This window comes from Heterocephalus glaber, unplaced genomic scaffold (genome assembly GCF_053883595.1).
Source record: "Heterocephalus glaber isolate CG9 unplaced genomic scaffold, H.glaber_assembly_v1.0 deba00000331, whole genome shotgun sequence".
In the NCBI taxonomy this organism is placed as follows: domain Eukaryota; kingdom Metazoa; phylum Chordata; class Mammalia; order Rodentia; family Bathyergidae; genus Heterocephalus; species Heterocephalus glaber.
The window spans coordinates 53247184-53271949 of record NW_028258142.1 but is presented as its reverse complement, the minus strand read 5'-3'; the positions used below and the strand labels follow the sequence as shown (position 1 = coordinate 53271949).

Below are 24766 nucleotides of genomic sequence, written 5' to 3'. Positions count from 1 at the left end.
CTGAGGCAGCTACAGCACAGTAACTAAAGATACTCATGAAAGAGGATTCCCACAACTGCTTCTGAAAGTGGAAACAGTGATGGGACAAGTGTGTCCAAAATGAAGGGGAATAGGTGGAGGGGGATTAATGGCAATGTGTCTGTTACTGTAATAAATTTTAAAAATTTAAATATTCACTGTGCATTCTGATCATACCTCACACATCAGGCAATATATTTCTTCACTAAATGCACAGATAGAAGGAAAGCACCTGGCAATATGGCTGTTATAAGAGATACAGTAGTCAAAAGTGTGGATTTTTGAGTTAGGTAGAAGTGGTTTGTGTCTTTGTTATTCTATCTGTATAACCTTGGTTAACCTATTTTGCTTTTGAAACTTCAGTTTCCTTGTCTCTACAATGGAGATAATAAGTATTTACTGTTTAGGGTAAATTACAGGAAAGGCAGGTAAAAATCGCTTAAAATAGAGTATGCTCTTTATAAATGTTAAGCACTTTCATTGGTTTAGTCGGTGACTATTTAGTGAGCAACTTCTGTGTGACAAGCATTTTGAAGGCAAATATTAGGTTTTTTTCTTCTTCATTTTTCATCTCTTCTTCCTTCTCTTACCCATGATACTTAGAAATGTTAAGAGTCTATGATAAATGTTCAGTGGTGATGAAGAGGAAGTAGAAGGAAAGAGAAAAATGAAGGCAGCTGAAAGGCAGAAATGGGAAAGAAAATGGATCAACTGAAGTGAAGCAAATAAAAGAAAACAAAAGAGAAGAAAGCACTATTGCAGGCAGTACTAGAGAGAAATGAACATGTGGTGCTGGAGGTTAAGGAGAAACACTGGTGAGTTTTAGTCTTCTTTTAACTACATTCTTTGAAACATTTAAACTGCTTACACAAATGACAACTATTTCTCTACTAGGAGACTCCTAAGTTGATCCAGTGAGTTAATTTCTCTGGTCACCTTGGATGCAAAGATAAAAATTGTGATTTTATTTTCTAGTTCTTTCAATTTTGGATTTAATTCCTCTGTCTATTTTCTTCCTCCCCTGAAGCCAAAAAAGTTTATAAGTGAGGACTGGGGATGTAATACAATGTGGATGTCAGGGGTAAGTTTCCGTAGAGAACAGTGCTTTGTTTTGGTTTGGCAAGACCATCCAAAGGTGAAAAGTGACAGCATCTTAATGTATATAAGTAGATAAGGCATTTCCCCCAAGGGGTTCAATATGCTTTTATAGATTTATCATTCTATCTTCCTTCCAAGTATTGTAGGAAAAATGAGGATGTTCTTTTGTTTTTAAATTTATAGATAAATTAAGATAGACTTGTGTAATAACTGGCCCAAGGTTGTTCTATAAAGCCAATAAAAAAGTCAAGAATATAGTCTCATTCTCTAATTCCTACCTTGTAAACTTTATTTAGCAGAATATAAAACTACAACTTTATAGGTGAAATGTACTCAGAATATTTGCTCTTCACTATTGTACCTCCTATGCTGTTGTCTTTATATGTCAAATATAGATAGGAATAGAAAAATCCATTATTCTTGGCATGAGAGAGGTAAAATGAGTATGTGTTTGACCATTAGGATTTTAATATAGCCTTTTTGGAGATAGAAAGGGATCTGGGAATAGGGGGGAGATGGAAGGGAAGGGAGGAAAAGGGAAGTAAAAAGGACCAAGATGTGTATGAATATGTACCAATTCCCCACAATGAATGTATTTATTATGCATCACAAATATATACTGATAAAAAGATTTCAGTATTTCATTGGAATTTTAGGTATCTAGCAGATTTGTGATATGGCTCTTTAATATTTCCAAGTTTAGTTTTCTAAAGTTGGTATTGGTCAAATAACCTCTCCTCCCCTTGTCCTTAAGATGAATGCCAACAATAGCAGGTGCATCTGAGAGGACTCTGTAGGGGGAATGGAAGAGGATGCCCCGGCTCCAACACCTTGTTTTAGAGAGCTCAGTTGCTAGGTAGAGTTCTTGTTCTTGTTTTCAGGGTTTAGTGGGGAGAACCACTTGCCTGGAGTTGTAATACCTAAGTGTAAAATTCTCTTTTGGGAGTGGGATGTGTTATGGCATAAGTTAGAAATCAAAAGACTTTCTCAGGCAGGCAGACGAGTCTCTGAGGTGACCCTAGGATTGGGCACTGACTTGGATGCACCAGGGTAGCACATAAGGCCAGAGATGTGGGTCCTCTCGGAGGAGGGAACTGAGATGTTCCCACAGCTTAAAGACTGGAAGTGAAAGAAGAAACCTGCAATGCCACCAGCAGCACTGGAGCTGGTAGAGCAGCAAAGCATGAAGAAAGATGACTTTTGAGTTGAATGGCCAGGTCCTCCACCTATTAGTTGATGATTTTAGGACAGAGTCTTCATTTTGTTTCCCTAGGAGCAGAACCTGAGTCAAGGAGTTGAGGGCAAGAAGTTAATTCGAAGTTGAGTCCAAGAGACTCTGGGAGCAGTATGGGGACCTGAGATAGGGAAGGAAGGCAGAGGACACAGGGCAGATTGTCAAGTAAGTTAGCTCAGGGTGGGCAGGAGATGAATGCTACTGAGGAACTCTTAGTGCCGATGTAGAACATGTGTCCGGAGTTACTCCACCCCATCCTATTGGCCATGGCTAAAGGTTTCTAGGAGGAGAGGTCTGGAAATTGCAGCTGCTCCACGAGGGCAGGGGGGATTCACTCAGGAAGGTGCCAGGCAGTCAATGTGATGCCTGGCCAGAGTTCAAGGAGACATTAGGAGATGAGGGAGGATGGGAAGGCAGAGCTAGTGTGGTCATAGAGTCAATTAGTATTCCTAATTCTCTGCCTTCTCATTTTTAAAGGAGAAGCCTAATACTATTCTTGGCTTTGTGTTTGTGCCTAGAGACATAAAATAAATCTGAGGAAAGGAACAACTAGGTGGTACTGGGTCCCAATGAGCTGTCCTAGACTGTAGATTTGTAAGAATTCCTTGCGCAGAGAAAGTAATGCTCAGACTTGCCACCAACGTTAGACAATAGGCTTCTTTTTTCCCCATTAAGTTTATTGGTACATTTTAGGTATAAAATACAGTTACATTCATCATTGGGATCTTGTACCATTACATGAGTCTCTTGGTTCTTATTTTTTTCCCCTTCTCTTGCCCTCCCTTCACACCCCCTCCACCCTTCCCTATTTGCAAAGATTTTGTTTCCATTTTTTTCCTTTTGTCATATTTTTTCTTTTCCCTTTTTTCCTTTCTCCTACCCCTCACACTTCCCCTGCTCCTTTAGACCTTTTCTTCCTGTTACACAATATCAATTATACATTTTAAAAAATTACAGTATCAAGATCTAGGAGACATTACTACAGATTTTACAGAATTTAAAAGGATATAGAAAGCATATTACAAAAATCTTTTTTGAAATAAATTTGACAACTTCTAAGAAGTACCTTGGAAGACAAATTAATGAAACTAACTCTGGAGGAAATATAAAATTTGAATAGCACCTATTAAAGAAAGTATATTCCTAGCTTGAAAGCCTACCTATATGACAACAGCAGGCTCATAAACATTTTAACTGATAAATTATATCAAACAATTAAAGCAGAAGAAAGAAGGAACACTTCTCCCCTCATTTTAGAACTCAACATTGTGCTAATCCTAAAACTGGATAAAGATAATAGAAGAAAAAAGTATGAACATAGATAGAAATTTGTTTAACAAAACAAACTATTAGAAGTCAGATCTAGCAGTATGTTGAATGTGGTTTTATTATAAGGATGGCAGTGTTGGTTCAGTATTGGAAGATCCACCCCCAAAAGTCACCATTTTAACAGAGGAAAGGAAAAAGCCATATGATCCTGTCAGTACTTGGAGAAAAAGTATTGGACTAAATTCTACAGCTGTTCATGGTAAAAGCTATCAGGAGACTAGAAGTAGAACAGAACCTTCTCAACAGATTAAAGACATGTACTCCATACTTCCAGCGAGAACACCTTATATGAATGGAGAAGATACAATGCTTTCTTCCTAAGGTGGGGAACAAGGGCAGATATGCTTACTCTTTATCTGTCCATTAAACTTTGAAACATAGCCCAAACCAAAATAGTCTGGCAAAAAATGACATAATTAGGATGGGATTGGCAAGGTAGAAGCAAAATCTTTATATGTAGATGAAATGATCATCTACAGAGAAAATACTAAGAAATCTCTAGGAGTCCCTAGAACTTGTATTTGAATCTAGCAGGATTAGAAAACACAAGGTATATATAAAAATTCAGGTCTATGTATACTTGCTATAAATGAAGAACTGGATATTGAAATTTAAAAGTTATGTAGGAGTACAAAGGACGTAGAAAAGTAAAAAGAAAAAGAGAGAAAAAAAAATGTTGGAAGACTTTAGTACCTAATTTTAAGACTTCTCTAAAGCTACAGTAATCAAGGCAGTGTTGGTATAAGGAAAGACATATAGATCATTAGAATAAAACAGAGAATCTAGAAATAGAACCACACATATATGGTCCACTGAGTTTTGAAAGATTAATTAACATTAGCATTTTATAGAATATAAACTCAATTCAAGAGCCGAGGAAAAGATAGTGTTTTCAGCAAATGGCACTAGAACACCTGGTATCTGTATATAAAAAATTAACCTCAAACTTTATTTCCATATACAAAAATAACTTGAAAGGATCTATGAACATAAATATGAAATCCTAAAAGTATAAAACTTTAAGAAGAAATTATAAGGGAAAATATTTATGAATTTAAGGTAGGCAAGAACTACCTAGTATACAAAAGACATGATGTGTAAGAGAAAAAAAATTGATAAATGAGATTCCATCAAAATTTAGAATTTTCAATGACATATTAAAATGAAAAGTAGTCCTTCAACAGACCATATTTACAATACATGTAACCTATGACCAGAATATATAAAGAATTCTTAGAGCTCATTAATAGACAACCCAATTAAAATGTAGACATAAGAAGATGATAAGTAGCCAGTATAGCACAAGGAATGGTGTGCAATTCTAGAATCAGAAAAATACTAATCAGTGCAATAATAAGATTGAATTATACACTTTTTAGGGAGATGAAGTCAAAAGTTTTAAAAGCCTTGTCATGACTTTTTCTTTTTGTTGGATTCTCCCCCTTTGTGTTTAATTTGTCATGCCCAATGGATTCATTCTGCTGGGTTTCCTGGGGTTGTGATCCTCATTGTCTTTTCCTAGGGTATTGTCTAAAATTTTTTGGAGTGCCAGTTTGGTATTCATGAAGTTCCTGAGGTGCTCTTTATCATGAAAGTATCTTATTTCTCCATCAATTTTGAAAGATAGTTTTTCAGGGTACATCAATCTGGGTTGGAGGCTGTTTTCCTTTAGGGCTTGAAATACATCACTCCAAGCTCTTCTTGCCTTGAGGGTTTGGATTGAGAAGTCTGCTGTGATTCTGATGAGCTTTCCTTTGTATGTGATTTGTTTCTTTTCTCTCACTGCTTGTAGAATTTTATTCTTCTGTTGGATTTCTGGAATCCTAACTGTTATATGCCTATGTGTAGATTTTTTTTGATTAAGGTTAGCTGGAGTCCTATATGCCTCACCTATCTGAATGTCAAGTTCTTTCCCCCCGCCTTGGGAAGTTTTCTGCCATCACTTCTGTGAACAGTTTTTTTTATGTCTTCTGCACTCTCTCCTCTTTCTTCACTGACTCCAGTCAGTCTTATGTTATTCTTCTTTGCATTGTCTAGCAGCTGCTGGATTGGTTTCTCATGTTCCCTTACAATTTTAAAGCAATTTTTTTCTTTTAGAAGAAGAAATATAATTTTAATATATAGTAGAACTTCAGAACAAGAAGCCTGTATTGTGATGCTTTTATATTGATAAATATTAATATCTACAATATAGTTGTAATGATCATGATACATATAACTAAAAAAGTATTATAAAAATATATCCACCATAAACCTTTAGAATATACATAGAGATTTAATTGTAATAAGAGATTCCATTTACATGGAAATTCAATTGTAATAAGGTACTATATCACACACTGTTCTAAGTCAAAACCTAAAAAATAAATTTGGCCTGAAAGAATTTGAAAGACTACAAGTAGAATAAAATTATGTATATCTCAATATTTCTATTTAAATATAACATAGACGGCTTACATGCATCTAAAATCTTTATAAAATTTATATTTTTGTAAAAGCAACATATTTTATGAATGTATCTATTTTCCAAATCCCTTACACATTTTAAAAAAGTGATGACACAACAGAAACATACCCTGAAAATCATAATAGCACCAGTAGAATCTGTAAGTTATATTCTGTAATGACAGTGCAGTAAAATTAATACTTAATTGCACAAGTCTAAGCAGACAAAGTTCATACTAATTGGATATTAATAGAAAAACAAGCATCTTGCAAAATAGCTCTTGGATTGAAGTAATATTACAGAGTTTAGTCATAAAGTATTTAGAGGGCTAAGGAGAAATTTCTAAATTAAAATTTACATGATATTTCCAAAGTTGTGGCTGGAAGGCAAGATGATAGCCTGGAGTTCATTGATTATCTAACAAGAAAGGTGAAAATCAAGAAATTAAATGAAATCCAAAAATCTTGAACATAAACAAAAAAACAGAAAACTCTCTAAAAGCTTGATTTAGTTAAAACTACAAGAAAGGAAGGCAAGATGATAACCAAGAGAAAAACTCACATATTCAAATAAGAACAAAAGAAAGGGAAAACTGAATGTAGACATTTATAATTTATAAATTGGATGCATCAGTAGATAGGAGAATTTAAATATTTAAAAAAAAATTTTCCCCATTAACTTTATTGGTACATTTTAGGTATACAATACAGTTACATTCATCATTGGGATCTTGTACCATTACATGAGTCTCTTGGTTCTTATTTTTTTCCCCTTCTCTTGCCCTCCCTTCACCCCCTCCACCCTTCCCTATTTGCAAAGACCTTGTTTCCATTTTTTTCCTCTTCTCATATTTTTTCCTTTCCCTTTTTTCCCTTCCCCTACCCCTCCCAATTGCCCTGCTCTTTTAGGCCCGTTCTTTCTGTTACACAATATCAGTTATACATTTTTAAAATTACAATATCAAGATCTAGGAGACATTACCACAGATTTTACAGAATTTAAAAGGATATAGAAAGCATATTACAAAAATCTTTTTTGAAATAAATTTGACAACTTCTAAGAAGTACCTTGGAAGACAAATTAATGAAACTAACTCTGGAGGAAATATAAAATTTGAATAGCACCTATTAAAGAAAGTATATTCCTAGCTTGAAAGCCTACCTATATGACAACAGCAGGCTCATAAACATTTTAACTGATAAATTATATCAAACAATTAAAGCAGAAGAAAGAAGGAACACTTCTCCCCTCATTTTAGGAACTCAACATTGTGCTAATCCTAAAACTGGATAAAGATAATAGAAGAAAAAGTATGAACATAGAAATTTGTTTAACAAAACAAACTATTAGAAGTCAGATCTGGCAGGATATAGAAAGTGGTTTTATTATAAGGATGGCAGTGTTGGTTCAGCATTGGAAGATCCACCCCCAAAAGTCATCATTTTAACAGAGGAAAGGAGAAAGGCATATGATCCTGTCACTAGTTGGAGAAAGAGTATTGGACTAAATTCCAAAGCTGTTCATGGTAAAAGCTATCAGGAGACTAGAAGTAGAACAGAACCTTCTCAACAGATTAAAGACATGTACTCCATACTTCCAGCGAGAACTCCTTCTATGAATGAAGACGATACAATGCTTTCTCCCTAAAGTGGGGAACAAGGGCATATATGCCTACTCTTCATCCGTCCATTAGACTTTGAAACATAGGTCTAAACCAAAATAGTCTGGCAATAAAATGACACAACTAGGTTAGGATTGGCACGGCAGAAGCAAAATCTTTATATGTAGATGAAATGATCATCTACAGAGAAAATACTAAGAAATCTCTAGGAGCCCCTAGAACTTATATTTGAATTTAGCAGGATTAGAAAACACAAGGTATATATAAAATTTCAGGTCTATGTATAGTTGCTATAAATGAAGAACTGGATATTGAAATTTAAAAGTTATGTAGGAGTACAAAGGACCCAGACAAGCCAAAAACAAAAACAAAAACAAAAACAGTGTTGGAAGATGTTTAGCACCCAATTTTAAGACTTCTTCTAAAGCTACAGTAATCAAGGCAGTGTTGGTGTAAGGAAAGACATATAGATCATTTGAATAAAATAGAGAATCTAGAAATAGAACCACACATATATGGTCCACTGAGTTTTGAAAGATTATTTAACATTAACGTTTTATAGAATATAAACTCAATTCAAGAGCCGAGGAAGAGATAGTGTCTTCAGCAAATGGCACTAGAACACCTGGTATCCGTATATAAAAAAATAATCCTCAACCCTTTTTTCCATACATGAAAATAACTTGAAGGGATCTATGAAACTAAATAAGAAAGCCTAAAAGTATAAAACTTTAAGAAGAAATTATAAGGGAAAATATTTATGAATTCAGGGTAGGCAAGAACTACCTAGGATACAAAAACCATGATGTATAAAAGAAAAAAATTGATGAGATTCCATTAAAATTTACAACTTTCAATGACATCATTAAAATGAAAAGTAGTCCTTAAACAAACCATGTTTACAATGCATATAACTTATGAGCAGACTATATAAAGAATTCTTAGAGCTCATTAATAGACAACCCAATTAAAATGTAGACATAAGAAGATGATAAATAGCCAGTATAACACAAGGAATGGTGTGCAACTCTAGAATCAGAAAAATACTAGTCAGTACAATAATAAGATTGAATTATACACTCATTAGGGAGATGAAGTTAAGAGTTTTAAAAGCCTTGTCATGACTTTTTCTTTTTATTGGATTCTCCCCCTTTGTGTTTAATTTGTCATGCCCAATGGATTCATTCTGCTGGGTTTCCTGGGGTTGTGATCCTCATTGTCTTTTCCTAGGGTATTGTCTAAAATTTTTTGGAGTGCCGGTTTGGTATTCATGAAGTTCCTGAGGTGCTCTTTATCATGAAAATATCTTATTTCTCCATCAATTTTGAAAGATAGTTTTGCAGGGTACATCAGTCTAGGTTGGAGGTTGTTTTCCTTTAGGGCTTGAAATACATCACTCCAAGCTCTTCTTGCCTTGAGGGTTTGGATTGAGAAGTCTGCTGTGATTCTGATGAGCTTTCCTTTGTATGTGATTTGTTTCTTTTCTCTCACTGCTTGTAGAATTTTATTCTTCTGTTGGATTTCTGGAATCCTAACTGTTATATGCCTATGTGTAGATTTTTTTTGATTAAGCTTAGCTGGAGTCCTATATGCCTCACTTATCTGAATGTCAGGTTCTTTTCCCCTGCTTGGGAAGTTTTCTGCCATCACTTCTGTGAAGAGTTTTTTTTATGTCATCTGCACTCTCTCCTCTTTCTTCATTGACTCCAATCAGTCTTATGTTATTCTTCTTTGTATCGTCTAGCAGCTGCTGGACTGATTTCTAGTATTCCCTTACAATTTTAAAGCAATTTTTCTTTTCTTCCTCACTAATTGCAATCTTATCTTCTATATCTGAAATTCTATCCTCACATTGCTTCATTCTGCTGTGCAGACTTTCAATGGAGTTCTTAATCTCCTGGAAATCTGTTTGTGTCTGTTTTATGGATTCCATTTGTTTCCCCTGTTGGGATTCCATTATGTTCCTCAGATCCTCTGTTTTTTTTATCTGTGTCCTCTCTAGATTTATTAATCATGTCTTGCACCATGAGCAAAATCTTTGCTGTTATCTGAGAAATTATTTCTGATTTCATTTTTCCCAGATCCTCTTTTGTCGCCAGTTCAGGGAGTCCAGGTGGTTGAGTATTAGATTGTTCCATCTTGTTTCCCTTTGGGGTTGCTGTAGGTGATTTGGAAGTCTGTTTTTGAGGCTTGTTTATGTGTCTTCTCATTTCCACGGGGGGATGGGGGTACTTCTGGCACCCACATGGCTCACCTTCTGTGCCCTAGGAGCTTGGGATGGCAGCAGGGGAGCTTCCTTCTGGGTGCTGGGACCAGCTGAGCTTCACTGCCCTAGGAGCCTGTGATGGAGGTTGGGAGCTTCCTTCTGGGTCCTGGGACCTGCTGAGCTTCACTGCCCTAGGAGCCTGGGATGGAGGTGGGGGAGCTTCCTTCTGGGTGCTGGGACCAGCTCACATTCTTGGCCCTAGGAGCCTGGGATGGTAGTGGGGAGCTTCCTTCTGGGTGCTGGGACTGGCTGAGCTTCACTGCCCTGGGAGCCTGGGATGGAGGCAGGGAGCTTCCTTCCGGGTGCTGGGACCAGCCAAAAGCAGTTTTTCTTTTCCTCCTCACTAATTGCAATCTTATCTTCTATATCTGAAATTCTGTCCTCACATTGGTTCATTCTGCTGCACAGACTTTTGATGGAGTTTTTAATCTCCTGGAAATCTGTTTGCATCTGCTTTATAGATTCCATTTGTTTCCTATGTTGGGATTCCATCATGTTCCTTAGCTCCTCTATTGTTTTATTTGTGTCCTCTCTAGATTTATTAATCATGTCTTGTACTATGAGCACAGTCTTTGCTGTTATCTGAGAAATTATTTCTGATTTCAATTTTCCCAGATCCTCTTTTCTTGCCAGTTCAGGGAGTCCAGGTGGTTGAGTATCAGATTGTTCCATCTCCTTTCCCTTTGGGGTTGGTGTAGGTGATCTGGAAGTTGGTTTTTGATGCTTGTTTATGTGTCTTCTCATTTCCACGGGGTGGGGGGTATGCTTCTGGTGCCTGCATGACTCACCTCCTCTGGCCTAGGAGGATGGAATGGTGGCAGGGGATCCTCATCCCGGGTGCTGGGACTGGCTCACCTTCTCTGACAATAGGCTTCTTTGGACCATTTTGTGAAGGGCTATCCTAAAATCCTCTTTCTGATTCTGACACTCAGGAAAAGATAAGTTAGTTCGAGAATAAATTAGACAAATACAACTATAAAGTGCATGATACAATGTCTGGCACATGTCTAACATGTGGCAAGTTTCTCCAAAATTTCAATGCATTCTCTCTGTGTGCCTTTCTTCTTGGGTTTTCCCTCAATACTGAACACATCACCATGTTGTATCCTTTTCAACTTCAGATTGGAGTGGCCATGGTAACAGGCTGTATGCATGTAAGTGGTCTCAGGGTGAACACTACTTCAATTAGGAGTGAGTACTTGACCTAAGCCTGACTAATCCATAGGTTAGCAGGCAACAAATGAGGGGGTCTGCAGCAGGACACTGCCCAAGTGTTACTTAGTGCATCTCCTAGTAGGTTTCAGGCCAGAAAACACAGAGAAGCTTGGCCTGTTACTGGGTAGGAGTGAAAGGGAGAAGCAAGCACAAAGACAAGCAGTCTAGAAGTCCAAGAGAGTAGCTGAATTAAGGTAAAGGTGGGGCTGGGGTGTTAGCATGAGCCAAGGTATAGTTCCACATAGCAAAACACCACCCCAATACCTACACTGCCTAGTAGTCTAAAGCTACTTAAGCCCTGGGAGCAGTAATGTCAGGTTGGGAGAGTAGCAGAACACTGCAGGAATACATTCCACTGGTTTCATTTGGTTAAGCCTCTGCTAGCCCCAGATCAGATTTTCCTGGGTCAGCATATGTGAGTGTCACACACACACCCTGGCTTATGTCACCTGCATATTTGACAACTCAGCTTTACCCAAGGAAGCCTCTCCAACCCACAGTGGAGAGCAGACAGCTCACACTTTGGGGTGACCATGGGTCCCCTGGATCCTGAGCGAGGAAGAGAAGATGGCCTATGGCACATGGGGATCCCAGGGCCATGTTGAGAGGATTTCTCTTTAGGATTTCAGTATGAGGAACAATGCAAGGAAGAATATAAGACAAAAGCAAGCAGCAAAGCAGAACAGAGTCAAAAGGAGAGTGGGGTAGGTTGTCATATGAGTAATGGGTCAGAGTGATCAGAGCTCTAATGAAACAGTGGTGGGTGGTGAATATTTGCAAGGACTTATCAGTTCATGCATTGACACTTTTGAGGGGTTTCCAAAGTGGAATTTTTCTCCTGGAGACAACTGTTTTTTGGTACCAGGGATCGAACTTAGGACCTTGCTCTTGTGAGGCAGGCTGTGGAACCACTGAGCTAAATCCCTGGCCTGGAGACAGCTGTTTTTGATTCAAATTCTCAATGAAATGGCTACTGGAAGCAGGCATGGCCATGGTCAAAATCTCTCTGCTCCTTCTTTCTCTGCAAGAGCAGGTATGTGCACTATTGATCCTGTCATCTTGGCCTCAAGAAGTGAGTCTTCAGAGTCTGCCCAGCGTCAATCCCCAGAGCTGGTGCGGAATGAGCTTCTCCTGGACACTGGGGGATCTGAGAAGGGTTGCTGCCACCTTCAGCCCAGCCTGGGTAAGTGCATCTTGTAGCGGGGGAGGGAGTGGACACTTTAACCTTTTCAGTTACTACCTTTAGGTAGAGTCCCAGTACCAGAAAGCACCACGTACTTGGTTATTGTTTTTCCCCATCCATTTCCCACTAGTCCGAAGCTACAAAGCAATGAACTTTGCCAACTGTCAGAGCAGAAGGACACTGGTGATTGCTGACTTTCAGTAACAATTCTTTTGTATTGATATGTTGATGGCCAGGATTCTACCTGATTTACTTCTAGAGACACAGGTATCAATAAAGCAGCAAACAGTCCCGCAGCACTGTATTATCATACCCCTTGTCCACTGCAGTTCTGGAATCTGCTTGTGGGTAGGAACAAACACATCTTGTCATCCATTGCTCAGGAATAATATCACAGCTTATTAACTCCAACTACTCCCCATATGAGGAAAATGGATTGTCCACAGCAGGGGGAAAAGAAGGCTCAGGCTTCAGATAGGAATTTTTCTAGGGCATCTCATAACCTTAGGCTGCAGTAACTGGCCTGTGGCCAGTTTTGTCTCAAGATGAAGGTGTGCAGAGTTTAGCATCATTCATCTGTAAAAATCAAAGGGATGATTTGCACTTAACTGGTTGGCCAGGCCAAGGAAGAGACCCTTTTACTTCTCTTGTGACTTGTGACCTACATAGTGTTCTAGGTCCAGAACACGATACCTCTTGAGTGGGGAGCAAGGAATCTCTACCTATGAATACGGATTGAGAGATTCACATTGCCATATTGCCATAGCATCATGAAATTTAATCCTTTTTCAGCTCTCACGGGTGGTTATGGCCATTTCTCCATTAAACTTGCTCAGTTTCTTACAATGGCAACTACTAGAGCTGGGATTAAAATCCAGTCTTGTTTGGCTCTAGAAACCTCTGTTTCTCACTACATAACACACACTTGCCTTTCAGTAATCACATCTGTAGTTACAAGAGTGTATCCTGGCTGACAGATCCAAGTGACACCCGCCCCCCCCGCCCCTGACACTGTACTGAGCTACCTGGACATTGCCAAATGTGCTGGCATCGACTCTAGTCATTGTGGACGGCTCATATCACCCGAATGCTGGTTGCTTCTCTTCTCCAATTTGAATCATTATGTATTAGGTACCAAGAATGGTTGAATGGGGAACTGAGCAATCCCATAGGCCTTGCTATGGCTAAGGTACTGGGCTGTTGCATCTAGAAAACTGTAATGTAAGCCAGCAGTGACCAAACTTTGGGACTTTCTTTATGCAGCCTAAACCACATTGAGGTTGTCACCATCTGCTTGGCTTTTATGCAGCCTTGCAACAAAGCTCTTGTCTGCATGGTGTCTTCCTCTCTTCCTCTGCCTCCATGTCACCATTAAAACATATATATCCAAGCATGATGGTTCTGGAGCAAGGATGTGTCTATCTAGGTTGGCTTTTCAAGGAGATTTATTTTCTGTCTTGACATTCAGCAGCTATAGATCTGGTTGAATATATAGCAACATGTGGATGTCTGTGAGCTGTGTAATTGGACTGGGGATGGAAGAAGGCAAGATGGAGGGATATTTTAGTACCTGATACACTCCCTGGCAACCAGAGAACCTGTTCCCCAGGACTTTTTATCACCTTTATAGACACCTGCTCTAGGGTGCTGTCTCCACTGTGACCTTTTTTTTTGGTGGTATTGAGCTACGGCCCTGGCTCTTTATTCATCATCATCATCATCATCATCATCATCATCATCATTATTATTATTATTTATTAATTTTGAGTTAGGGTCTTACTAATTTACCCAGGCTGGGCTTGAACTTGTGATCCTCCTGGTTCAGGTTCTCAGAGTGCTGGGATTACAGGTGAGAGCCACCAGGCCTGGTTTCCATGGTGATTGTAATTGTAAGAAAGCATCTATTTCCTGTCATGAGTAAGAAGCTACCTGACTGTTGAGTCACAGCATCTTCTAACTCCCCATTCTTCTCTGGATGCCTAGGATAAGATTCATTTTTTTTTTTTAACAAAGCTTTGTTTCCATATTCTGAGAAGTAATGTAGGTGGATGACCAGAAGGACAGGGGCACGCTCTATGGGCTGCATTTTGGTTAGTGTCTCTGGTGTTGCTTTACTCTTCAGGGGTTTTCTCCAAAGTAACTGGTTTCATTTTGCTCCTCCCTTCATGCAGACCCTTTTCTCTTTGATGTCTCCTTCAAAGTCCAGCTGCCAGACCTGCACTATTTCAGAAGGAGGAGAAACTTGGGGATCTACAGGTGCACAGAGCAATTTATAAAAGAACCTCTGTGAGCCAAGGCAGGCTGTGAGATATATTCCACACCTACTTCAGCCCAGCAACTTGGGAAATGGGACAAAGTTCTGCAAATCAGACCTAGCAGGCTTTTACCCCATGAATGCGTTCTCTGCAACCACCAAGTGACTCCGCGTCACTACTTTTCTAACAATCAACCACACTGAAATCAGATACCTGGTTGAATAAATCTCTGATTCTGAAACAGAGGTAATGACGACCACCTAATGGGTTGTGAAAAACAAATGTAATAAAAACATAATGCTTGATATGTGGTATATACTCATTAATGTAACTTCTAACCACAACTGTTATATTTCTGCCAAGAGCATTATCTTTCTACAGTAACTGTGAAGTCTTCACGTTAATTCGTGTTTCAGCCTATTCAGTCCTTTCTTGTATTCAAACTCCAAACTCTATTCATTTCCCCCCTACAATATTCATTCCCACTCTTGATAATTTAATTTACATATTTCTTTCAATGCTCAGACTACAGGCAAGATTAATTAAGTAACACATTCATTCAAGAAGTAATAACTGTGCCGTTAATATGCGGACTGTTTTCTGGTGTTGGGGATAGAGGGTGAACAGTTCCAGAAGTCTCCTGTTCTCATGGTACTGATGTTCACATGGGTGAAGACAGTTGGTAAACAAGTAAGTTAATGAATACGAAAAAGTTAGATGGCAGGAGGTGTAGGCAAGCAGTTGCACAGGGATGTGATAGGGTGCAGGTGTCAGAGGGAGCCGGGGAGGTTACATTAGACAGGTGTCAGAGAAGTTGGATCTGAGAGGAGCCACATGAGCTTCGATGGATGTGAAGGAGTAGAAGGGATATAAGGTGCTGGAGCAGCAGGTGCCTGCAAGGCTTCCATGGAATGAGCCAGGCCAGGCAGAAGGCCAGAGGGCAGGCCAGCGAGACAAGAGGAAATCAGAGGGGAGTGTAGGACCACATTGGTAGGAATTCGTGGTAAGGACTTGGATGGTACCAGAGGTATAATATAAGCCACCGCAGCTTTTAGATGAGGTTGGGGGTGGGAATCATACAACAGTGGACATTTTATAGAACTCACTCTGCTGGCCAAGTGGAAGATAGACTTGTGGTGAGTGTGGAAGGAGGAAGCAGAGTAGCATGGAGAGGGACTGCCTGCTGGCTGGTACCAGTAGAGAAGGAGCAAAATGGAAAATATGGGAAACAGTTTTGAGAAAAATTCCATACTAACTTTCCTGAGGTCATTTCCAAACTTCAAAATGTTTAGTGCTACCAGATTATATTTCCTTCTGATGCACAGCTGAATAACTTTGTTTTTCAAAGTCCTCCATGATTCTTCCTTGACCACTGTGCATTTTATTGACTATCCACTTCTCCAAACTCCCACATTATCTGCGCTGCATAATTAATAAGCAAGCAAATAGCAGCCCACTTCCTGCTATTCTGCGCTGTGTGTCAGATTTGTTAGACTTGTCTGTTTTCGAGATAGAAAACACCTTTGGACAGTCACTTTGTAAAGTGTGAATGCTTTTTCCTTCACTCTATAGCATTTTGCCTTGCTCTGTATACAGGGTATGTGGTGAAATTGTGTATTGACTGATTAAAAACACACATCACTCGCATTTGTCTCTTTGGTATTTCTCTTATACAAAGAAGGGTGATTATCTGTCAATATCCATTGCATCACTGAACCAGTATACAATGCATTAATCATCTCTGCAATAACCAGATGAGGCTTTATTGTCATCTCTTTATATTTTGCTGAGATAATTTCACTTGCTTTAGAGTTTATGAGGCCATAAGTGGCTCCCATCTGTTGATGAACATATTTTTAAGAATCATTTAGTCTCAAGTATGGAATACTTGAGGGGAAGCTAAATTGTAACTTTTATATTAAGTGTCATCTTAGTAACAGAATCAAAATTGGAAGCATGTGTTCAATGTTGTCTTTCATTTTCAAAGCTTTAGGTCAGGCAAACAATTAATTTCATTAGTTTACAAAGTAGATTATGCCTAATAAAATCTATTTTGTTTATGATCACATTTTAGTTGATCCATTGCCCTTAGAAAATGGGAGAAATCTGATTGGCTAATTATTCAACATAGTAAATTACATTATTCCACATCCAGAGAACGTTGGCCTAATTGACTTCTCCAGCAATCATAAATGAAAATATTCCCTTTTAATACATTTTGAGCAAGGCATACGAGTGATGAAACAGAGAAGAATCTTGTTTATTCCATCTTTGTTTGATGATTGACCACAGAATGTAACACAGCAGCACTTCTGTGGATAACTTTTTCCACAGTAAGGCTAATAAAGACAAGGGAGTTTCATTGGATTTTTCCTGGTACTCTGAATTGTCACTATCTGTACTTTTTGGCCTTTCCAGAAATTCATCTTTGTATCAGTGCTATTTTGTAAAATAAATGTTACATAAAATTGATTTCACTTTATGCCCAGTAAAAGGGAAAATTGTGGTCACTTTCTCTTGCTAGCAAGAGGTAGAACATTCTCTAGGGCATTTCCCTTTCCTCTTGATTCTGATAAGCCTCAAGCAGCATTTCCTCAGCAAAATTCAGACACATGCACACAGAAACACACACCAGGGAAGTCTGTGGACAGATTCTGTGGATGGAGGGGGGTCGGCCTGAGGGGCTGACCATATATATAACATGGATTCTATGGCATCGACCTGGTATTAATGATCCCTGCTTAAAACACAGCTTTCTTCATCTTTTTTTTTAACGCTAACGAGAAACTCATCCAAAATGACTGCTCTTTTACACAATTTCAGCAGAGATCAGTTTTCCATTTGATAAAAGTGGAAAGGACTTTTTGGAGAACTTTATTCAGTTCCTTATCATGAGAAGAAAGAATAACAAGAATGAAAGAGCTTAAAGGTAGATTTAAAAAGCTCTGCTTTTCAGAGTATACATTGAGACATAATGACAAATTGGCTCTGTGGCCCATCTGACCATAGTTCTAACCCAGGAAGTGAAGGGAAGTGTTTCCACAAAGGTGGTATCTGAGTTAGCAAACGGCGAAGGGGCTCTACTGATCGTGTTGGTGGCTGCTAGGCCTTGGCTCCTAGGGTGTGCTACTATATATTGATTGAAAAAAATCCCAAATAATGGCCATTGATCATTTTTTCTAATAACAGTTACAAAGCTGAAAAATGTCAGTTACCTGGCTCATCTTCAGGGACAGTGCCAGCAGGTACACAGGGATATGATTAGATAAATTCAAGAGAGGAGGAAAAAGAAGAGAAACAGATTGACAGAAAATTATACATGGGACTAGATTTCACTGGCCTGTTAGTAACGTCAGGGATGGCGTAATTCATTTTTATTAGATAGTGAATTAACCATTTCTTTTTATAGCTACTACATTTTCAGTACAGTTTCAGCATTCCATAGTTTCTCATATGAATAAATGCACAATGATACTCTTCTAACTAACAGTAGTCTTCAGAAGGTAGATAATTTTCTGGAAAATAAAAGAATAAGAGGGCATTTTATAGAGGGTGAGAATAAAGGTTTCTATTTCAGCTCTTACTTAACATCCTTGGTATTTCTGTCTGAGCTCTGCTGAGAAAAATGGCCAGTGGGCAACAGATTATCTCAAGGTATAGTTTTTCCAGTTTTTAATCTCTTTTCAGGTGACAAATAGTTTTCTCTTAGACAAGATTCACTTGATTTTTAAACTTATTTAATTAAAAAAGTAATTTAATGCTCAACAGGGAGCCCAGAGTAGGGGTATGCTCATCTTGATAGTTAAGACATTTTGAGTAAAGACACACTATACCATAAATTTCCATATTCCAAGGTGTCAATAGCCATCTGCTCCAGTGTTGGTGTCAAAATTGGGGTACTTACGAGGTTTGTCCTGAGTGGGATTGTGAATTAATAGAACAACCTGCAGAGGAACAGTTGTAGGGCATAATAGTGAAGAGAAAGAGTTTCCAAATGAGGTTCAGGTACATCTGGCTGCAGATTTGAACTATGCCACTTATCCAGAGGTGCAACTGTCAATAAAGGTATGAAGAGCATCACAAAAGCAGAACCATGGCTGGGTCCAATGCATACAGCTGAGTGGCCTGATTCCATTTTGGTATAGCCACTTACCACACATGTGACCTTCGGTGGCCTGCTTAACCTCACTGACCTTGGATCTTCTGGTTGGTATTGCCTCCTAGGGTTACTGGTGTGCAGTTTAAATGCGATAATTTTATGAGAAATTTAGCATCTATACATAGAGAGCTCATCAAGCATTTAATAATAATCCTATTATTATCATTATGAATTAGTGCTAAGCGTTGCAAGACTGGGAAACAGCCAAACCCGCTTCTCAACCGGAGTTTCTATCTGTGTAAAATGGAGATGAAAATACTGATCTTCATAGGCTAGTTGTAATGAATGAGATCCGGAAAACCAGTGATGAGGCTAGTCACTGGTTGCAATTATTCAGAAGCAGTCTGAGTGTTTGCATGAGAATTGGCAGTATATTCAGCTGCTAATAGATCTCATAGTGCTGTTTTTAACCATCATTTTCTTGATGTTCATGCCTTTCAAACACTGGCAGGCCATTTTGTCACCTTCCCTTTGTCTTGTCCATCTCTATATTGCTCCACGGATATCATTACACAGTATTTAGCTTTCCTGGCTTCCAATGAAAGAGAGACACCTTTGACATTTCCACCTAAGTATTTTTTAGGTATGATACCATCTGACCTTTAACAAAGACCATCTTTTATAAATCCTTCTTTGCTAACCACTATTAGTGTCACCACTTTTTGATCCAGTCTCACTTTCAAATGTTTTTTTCAAAAGACTCAAAGATTGGAACTTTGAAAAGTGCAGCTTCCAATTTTAGAAGGTAATTTTGAAAGAACTAGGGGGACGGACTCTTCACTAGCCCCATTAGTGTCGAACTTGCAAAGAGAAACTATCTTTAAGGAAAAATTGGCTCCTTGAGCTCATAGCCATTTTGATAAGAACAGTGCAAGGTAATGCAACCCCATTTTAAATCTAGAAGTTCTAAAGTTCAGGCCACATGAAAAGGCAGCAGCGAATGGCATTGGCATGCTGGCACTCAAGAAAGAAATCAGGCACCCAGGTCTTAAGCAAACTGTTTAACGTGCCACAGTAATATGGAAGGAGGACGTGCAAGCAAAATAAAGACGTGACGCTCCCTAGTCTTTCGTTCTTTCCCTTCCTGACTGTGTGATCATTATTCACGGAGACCTTGAACAGTCTGGACCTGTCCCTTCTGTTTCTGGTTTAGATTCCTCACCTGGGAAGGGCAAAGGCAACACCTGGTTCCCATCTTAAACAATCAGTGGCACACAAGTTTGAACAGTTGAGTATACAGGAAGTAGACTGACTGTATTTAGCAGTTGGTGTGGCTACTAGAATAATAATTTGGTGAGGGGAAGAATTTACATTTGACCAGGAATTGTTTGTGTCCTTAGGATATGCAAGGCCAACAGTGGACACAGAGATGAAACACAGATGATTTCTTCCCTTTAGAGTGATACTGTCTCTCACAAAAATTATATTGGGATGTAAATAATAGGAATACAGAGTAGAAAATACAAAGGTCTATTGCAAAGGGACTTATAAAATAGCATCACAGAAGAGAGAGATTATTCTCAGCTACGTAGTAAAGGAAGGCTTCAGGAATGAGGTAGTACTTGAGTCAGGTCTTACTTGAATAAATTCTGTTCGTGCAGAGAAGGGGTGGAATAATTTTATTAATGACACAATAGCTTTACCTGAAGCAGATGAATGGGAACTATGTCTAGCCAGGTGTGGACCATTCTTTCCAAAGGAATATGAGATCACATGACCTTGGACTTTATACTCAGAGTCTAGGAATTTATCGTACAGGCAACACATGAGTAGGCTTTCAATACTGGCTTTTCATTAGAATCACATAACAAATTTTAAAATTGCAGGATTGTCCCCAACAGTTTTGAGTGCTAGAGCAAGGCTGTGAATGGAAAGGCCCACATACTGTATGTTAAAAATATTTCAGTTTTAAAGGAAGGTACGCCGAGATCTGGACCCTGGGCTGGGAGCCTCAAGTAACCTGACTTTCCCAGAAGGCTATGCTGCCACTAGGGGTCTTAGTGGTTGCATGAGTTCAGGGGGCAGGAGGGTCGGAAGCTGGGCTCAGTCTGGGGCTGCCGTGTGGGGGCCGCACCTGCCCTCGTCAAGGCTTGGGAACGTCTTAGTAGTCAAGGGCTTTAGGCAGTCAATGGCTTAGTAGTTAATGGCAGCCTCCCTGGCCATTTCAAACTGCAGCTTCTCAGGAGTTTCTCTGCACCACTCCTAACTAAACTCACCTCCCAACATGTAGCAAAAGCAGAGGAGCGTACTGGGGGCGTGTCCTTCTACACCCTCCCACTTCCAGATGGAGGCAGACACCTAGAACCTAGAGCAACCTGGTTCTCCAGCTTCCCAGGCACAGCTGTGACCATTGTTCCTTGCCTGATGCCACCTGCTTTGACCCACTTGACTCAGCTGCTATGTCCTTTTGTCATGTACTGTGTGTCCCCAGTTGGGTATCAAACTTTAAAACAGGAGGCTAAGAAGAAAGAAAAGTAACTTTTCTTTGCATTTTGTGATGTTTGGAGCCTTGTAAAGCATGCGACACTCTTGGTCAGGCCTATGAAGTCAATGCTAGAACCACTGATGCTGAATTTCTCAGGGGTTTGGTTTCTGGGTCGATGCCAACAAGTTTCTGGGGTGAAGGTACTGCTGGGGTGGGAGGGGTGAGCAATCACTGCTAACCTGGGGTCGCCTCTCTGTGCTCAGTGGTTAGAGGGGGAGGGACAGTCGAGAGGATCAAGGTTTATTTCCAGCTCCTTATGGGTCAACTGTGTCCTAAAGCCTAGTCCCTATGAAATGTGGTCTTACCTGGAAATAGGATCTTTACAGAAGTAATTAGGGTGAGCTGAGTCCATCCCTGTGGGGCTAAGTTCAATAATGTGGCTTCCTTACGAGAAGAGGAGGGTCACACGGGAAGGACAGGGACAGAGATTGGAGCTGTGAGCTAAGGAACACCAGGGACTGCTGGCAACTTGCAGAATGTCAGAAGAGGCAGGGAAGGATCCCCGCCTGTGTGTCTCAGAGAGAGAGTGTGGCCCTGCTGACACCTTGGTTTTAGATGTGTGGCCTCCAGAATGGTGAGATAGTACATTTGGTTGTGGTCACCCATCCAACATGTGCTACTTTGTTCTGGCAGCCCTGGGGAATCATACGTAGCTCAGGGGCATGTGATGGGGTTGGCCCCCATGTGAACCGGGTGGACAGTGAGGCAGGCCTCTCTCCTCCAGCACTGGAGCTCTGGGACTGTTCTCCACAACCTGGAGGACATGTCTGCATGGCATGGAGCCTCCTACTTAGCGTTTCTGTTTGTCACCTGGCTGCATAAACACAAGGTACTAATTTGCTATGGGCTTCAATTACCTGCTATACAGAGAAATATAAACAGAAGGTATTAATTTACTAGAGGTTTCAATTGTCTATGGTATAATAAGGCAGTTTCCAACAGTTAAATTAAGGTTTTACATACTTTTCTTTCTATTCTCATAATGACCATATTTTAATTTTGGTTTTGGAAATATTTTTGGTTGTATGTTAAGGGTATTCCCTTTAATCTGTCATAGTGAAAATTATTCAGAAAACCCATAGAAGATTACATCTCTACAAGTCACATTTTCCAGATAGGAAATTACTGTGGCACTGAATTGCCAAAGGGAAAGCTGAAAAATTTGGGTCACGCATTCACCCCATTCTGGGACAAGAGTTGTCAAGTGGTGCACAGCTCATTTTTGTCCTTTTCTCATAAACAAGCTGCGTTCACAAGTTACTCTTAAAAAGTGCACTAATTTTCCCAGTGACTTACACAGCAAAGAAACCAGCGCTGCCTCCAGAAGACTCAGATAGTTTTTGTTCTTTGAGCTCAGGTGTGGTAAACTAGCTGGGGGCCACAATGCACCCTGGATACTGGCCAGCAGTGTGCGAGAGTGCCCCCTCCTCGCTAGCCCTGATTTCTCACATCGGCACTCAACTCACAGCCTGCCTAGTGGGGGGAAGGAAAAAGAAAGAAAGAAAAAAGACTTGATTTTCAATTTCAATTTAATTACACAATCTATACTGCCTACTGGGAAGGATTTAGGAGTAAGATTCATGGTCAACAGTGCTCTGTTTTACATTTCTGTCTGATAAAGAATACTGTATTGATTATCCAAAGTGAGTTTTTAAAAAATGTTTTTCAAGAGCCAAAGTCCTTCGGTGGCAGAGTGATTTGAAAAAGAAGGTGACTTCATTTTTTTGACTCTGTGCCAGGATGTAGACAAATTAGAAGAATAAGATGAATAAATTAGAATATGATGCCTCTGTGAATTGTATGGCCAGTGCATTCTTGGGAGTGGGGAACACATCTCTAATTGGAAGAGGAATGAATAGAAATTCCAGTGTAGGATTAGAAATACAAGCTGGTGAACAATGATTGCATAATACAACTATCTGTTCGGAGAATGACTGTATACATAAAATATTAAGGCCTTTCTCTCTCATGTTAAAGTCCAAAGCATTTCACTTTCTCAATGGGACTAGAAACCATTATGATTTTATCTGGCATGAAATCAAAGTTTAAGATTATAAGTAAATATTTGGTGTTCTCTTTTGTTGTCTATATATTCTATTAGTTCAGCCACATATACAAAGAAAGAAAATACAGGAAATGAAAATTTACTCTTAAGAAATACCCTTAATATATTTTTGAGATCTACTCTTTAACTTATTAAATAAATGAGAAAAACAGGTCTCTTTATAAGGAGACATATTCCCTGTGGGACTTAAATAAATAAAAATGGCAGCAGTAAAGTTAATAGCTTAACTGTTGCTCAGCCTTACAAAATCACTTGAGCTCATACAAATAACTGAAAATACAACGATAAGGATACTAAGCCCAAAAGGTAAATAAACTATTTGCAACGACCACCTGCTTTTGCTATTACACAACGACAGCTTTCTCAAGCATTAAGTTGACTACTTCTGCAAGTCAGCATTTACAGTCATGTTCAAAAGCAAAAAGGCACCTGATAAACATTAACGTTTGCAGGATAATATGGTCATCAAATGGGTTCGCCGTCTTGAAAGCTTGATGAATTACAGGGTATGTGGCGCAGATTGGGTAAAGCTCAAACTTTGCTTAGGTAGATTGACAGTGGGAGTCAGAACTGGAGCTTCTTTTAGAGAGCATTTATGACTTTGGAAGATGCATCCTTGAGTGGTGTAAAGGTGGATTTACCTCTCTTCTTGACAAGGCTGAGTTACCACTTTTGTCAGAGGAAGGAAAGAAGGCATGGAGATTTGTATCTGTGAGGGAAATCTGAGCATACTCTGCCACAGGCCAATGCCTGCATTCGCACAGGAAGTATGTGCGGCTCAAGTGGCCCACAGAAGGAGCAAGTGGTTTTCGCTGAAGGCCCGCCCCCCTTGGTTTGTATGTGGGATTGCGTGTGACAAGCCCCTTAGACAGTTATATATAAGGACTCCATCTTGTCAAAAATACAAGTAATACATCACTAAGAAGATTGGATAAGAAAGGAGAGAATCAGACAGGAAAATGCCAGGTGATTATGAGTAGAAATGAAAGATCAGAATGGAAAGTTGCCTTGGGGTGGCCTTTTGCTGCTAGGGGTTCAGCTCTTAGCTATGTGGGAGGGAATGACTTTCACCTGAGGGTATGAACACTTGAGAAAGTCACAGAGGAGGATCATCTATGTTTAGGGAAAAGTAGATCAAAGCTATCTATTTGCTGTCATGATGGTATCAATGTAGAGGTCACAATATGGTCTTAGGGATGCTTAGATGTGAGAAAAGGCAGAATCCATTTGCCTGCTATTTCCCACTTCGGGCTGGATGGGGTAGAAAGAATCAACAGGGTTGGGCCAAAGAAAGTGCATAATCATCCACAGTTGATTTATTTTTTCAGAAACAATAGCATATACATTTATCATATCTAACCACTGGCATTATCTCTTTTTAACATTTACAAA

General features: G+C 39.4%; 1 protein-coding gene across 4 annotated transcripts in view; it reads right to left on the bottom strand.

Moving 5' to 3' along the window:
* Window positions 1-24766, bottom strand: part of Chst9 (carbohydrate sulfotransferase 9) — a 259739-nt gene that overhangs the window by 11313 nt on the left and 223660 nt on the right. Inside the window, exon 1 of one of the 4 annotated variants that reach the window (XM_021265128.2) lies at window positions 17881-22565. The exons of the other annotated variants lie outside the window; for them this stretch is intronic. Within the exon in view, the coding sequence (XP_021120787.2) occupies window positions 17881-17889 (9 nt within the window). The 5' untranslated portion in view covers window positions 17890-22565. Of the gene's footprint in view, window positions 1-17880; window positions 22566-24766 lie in introns of those variants that run through there. 4 annotated transcript variants of the gene reach the window in all.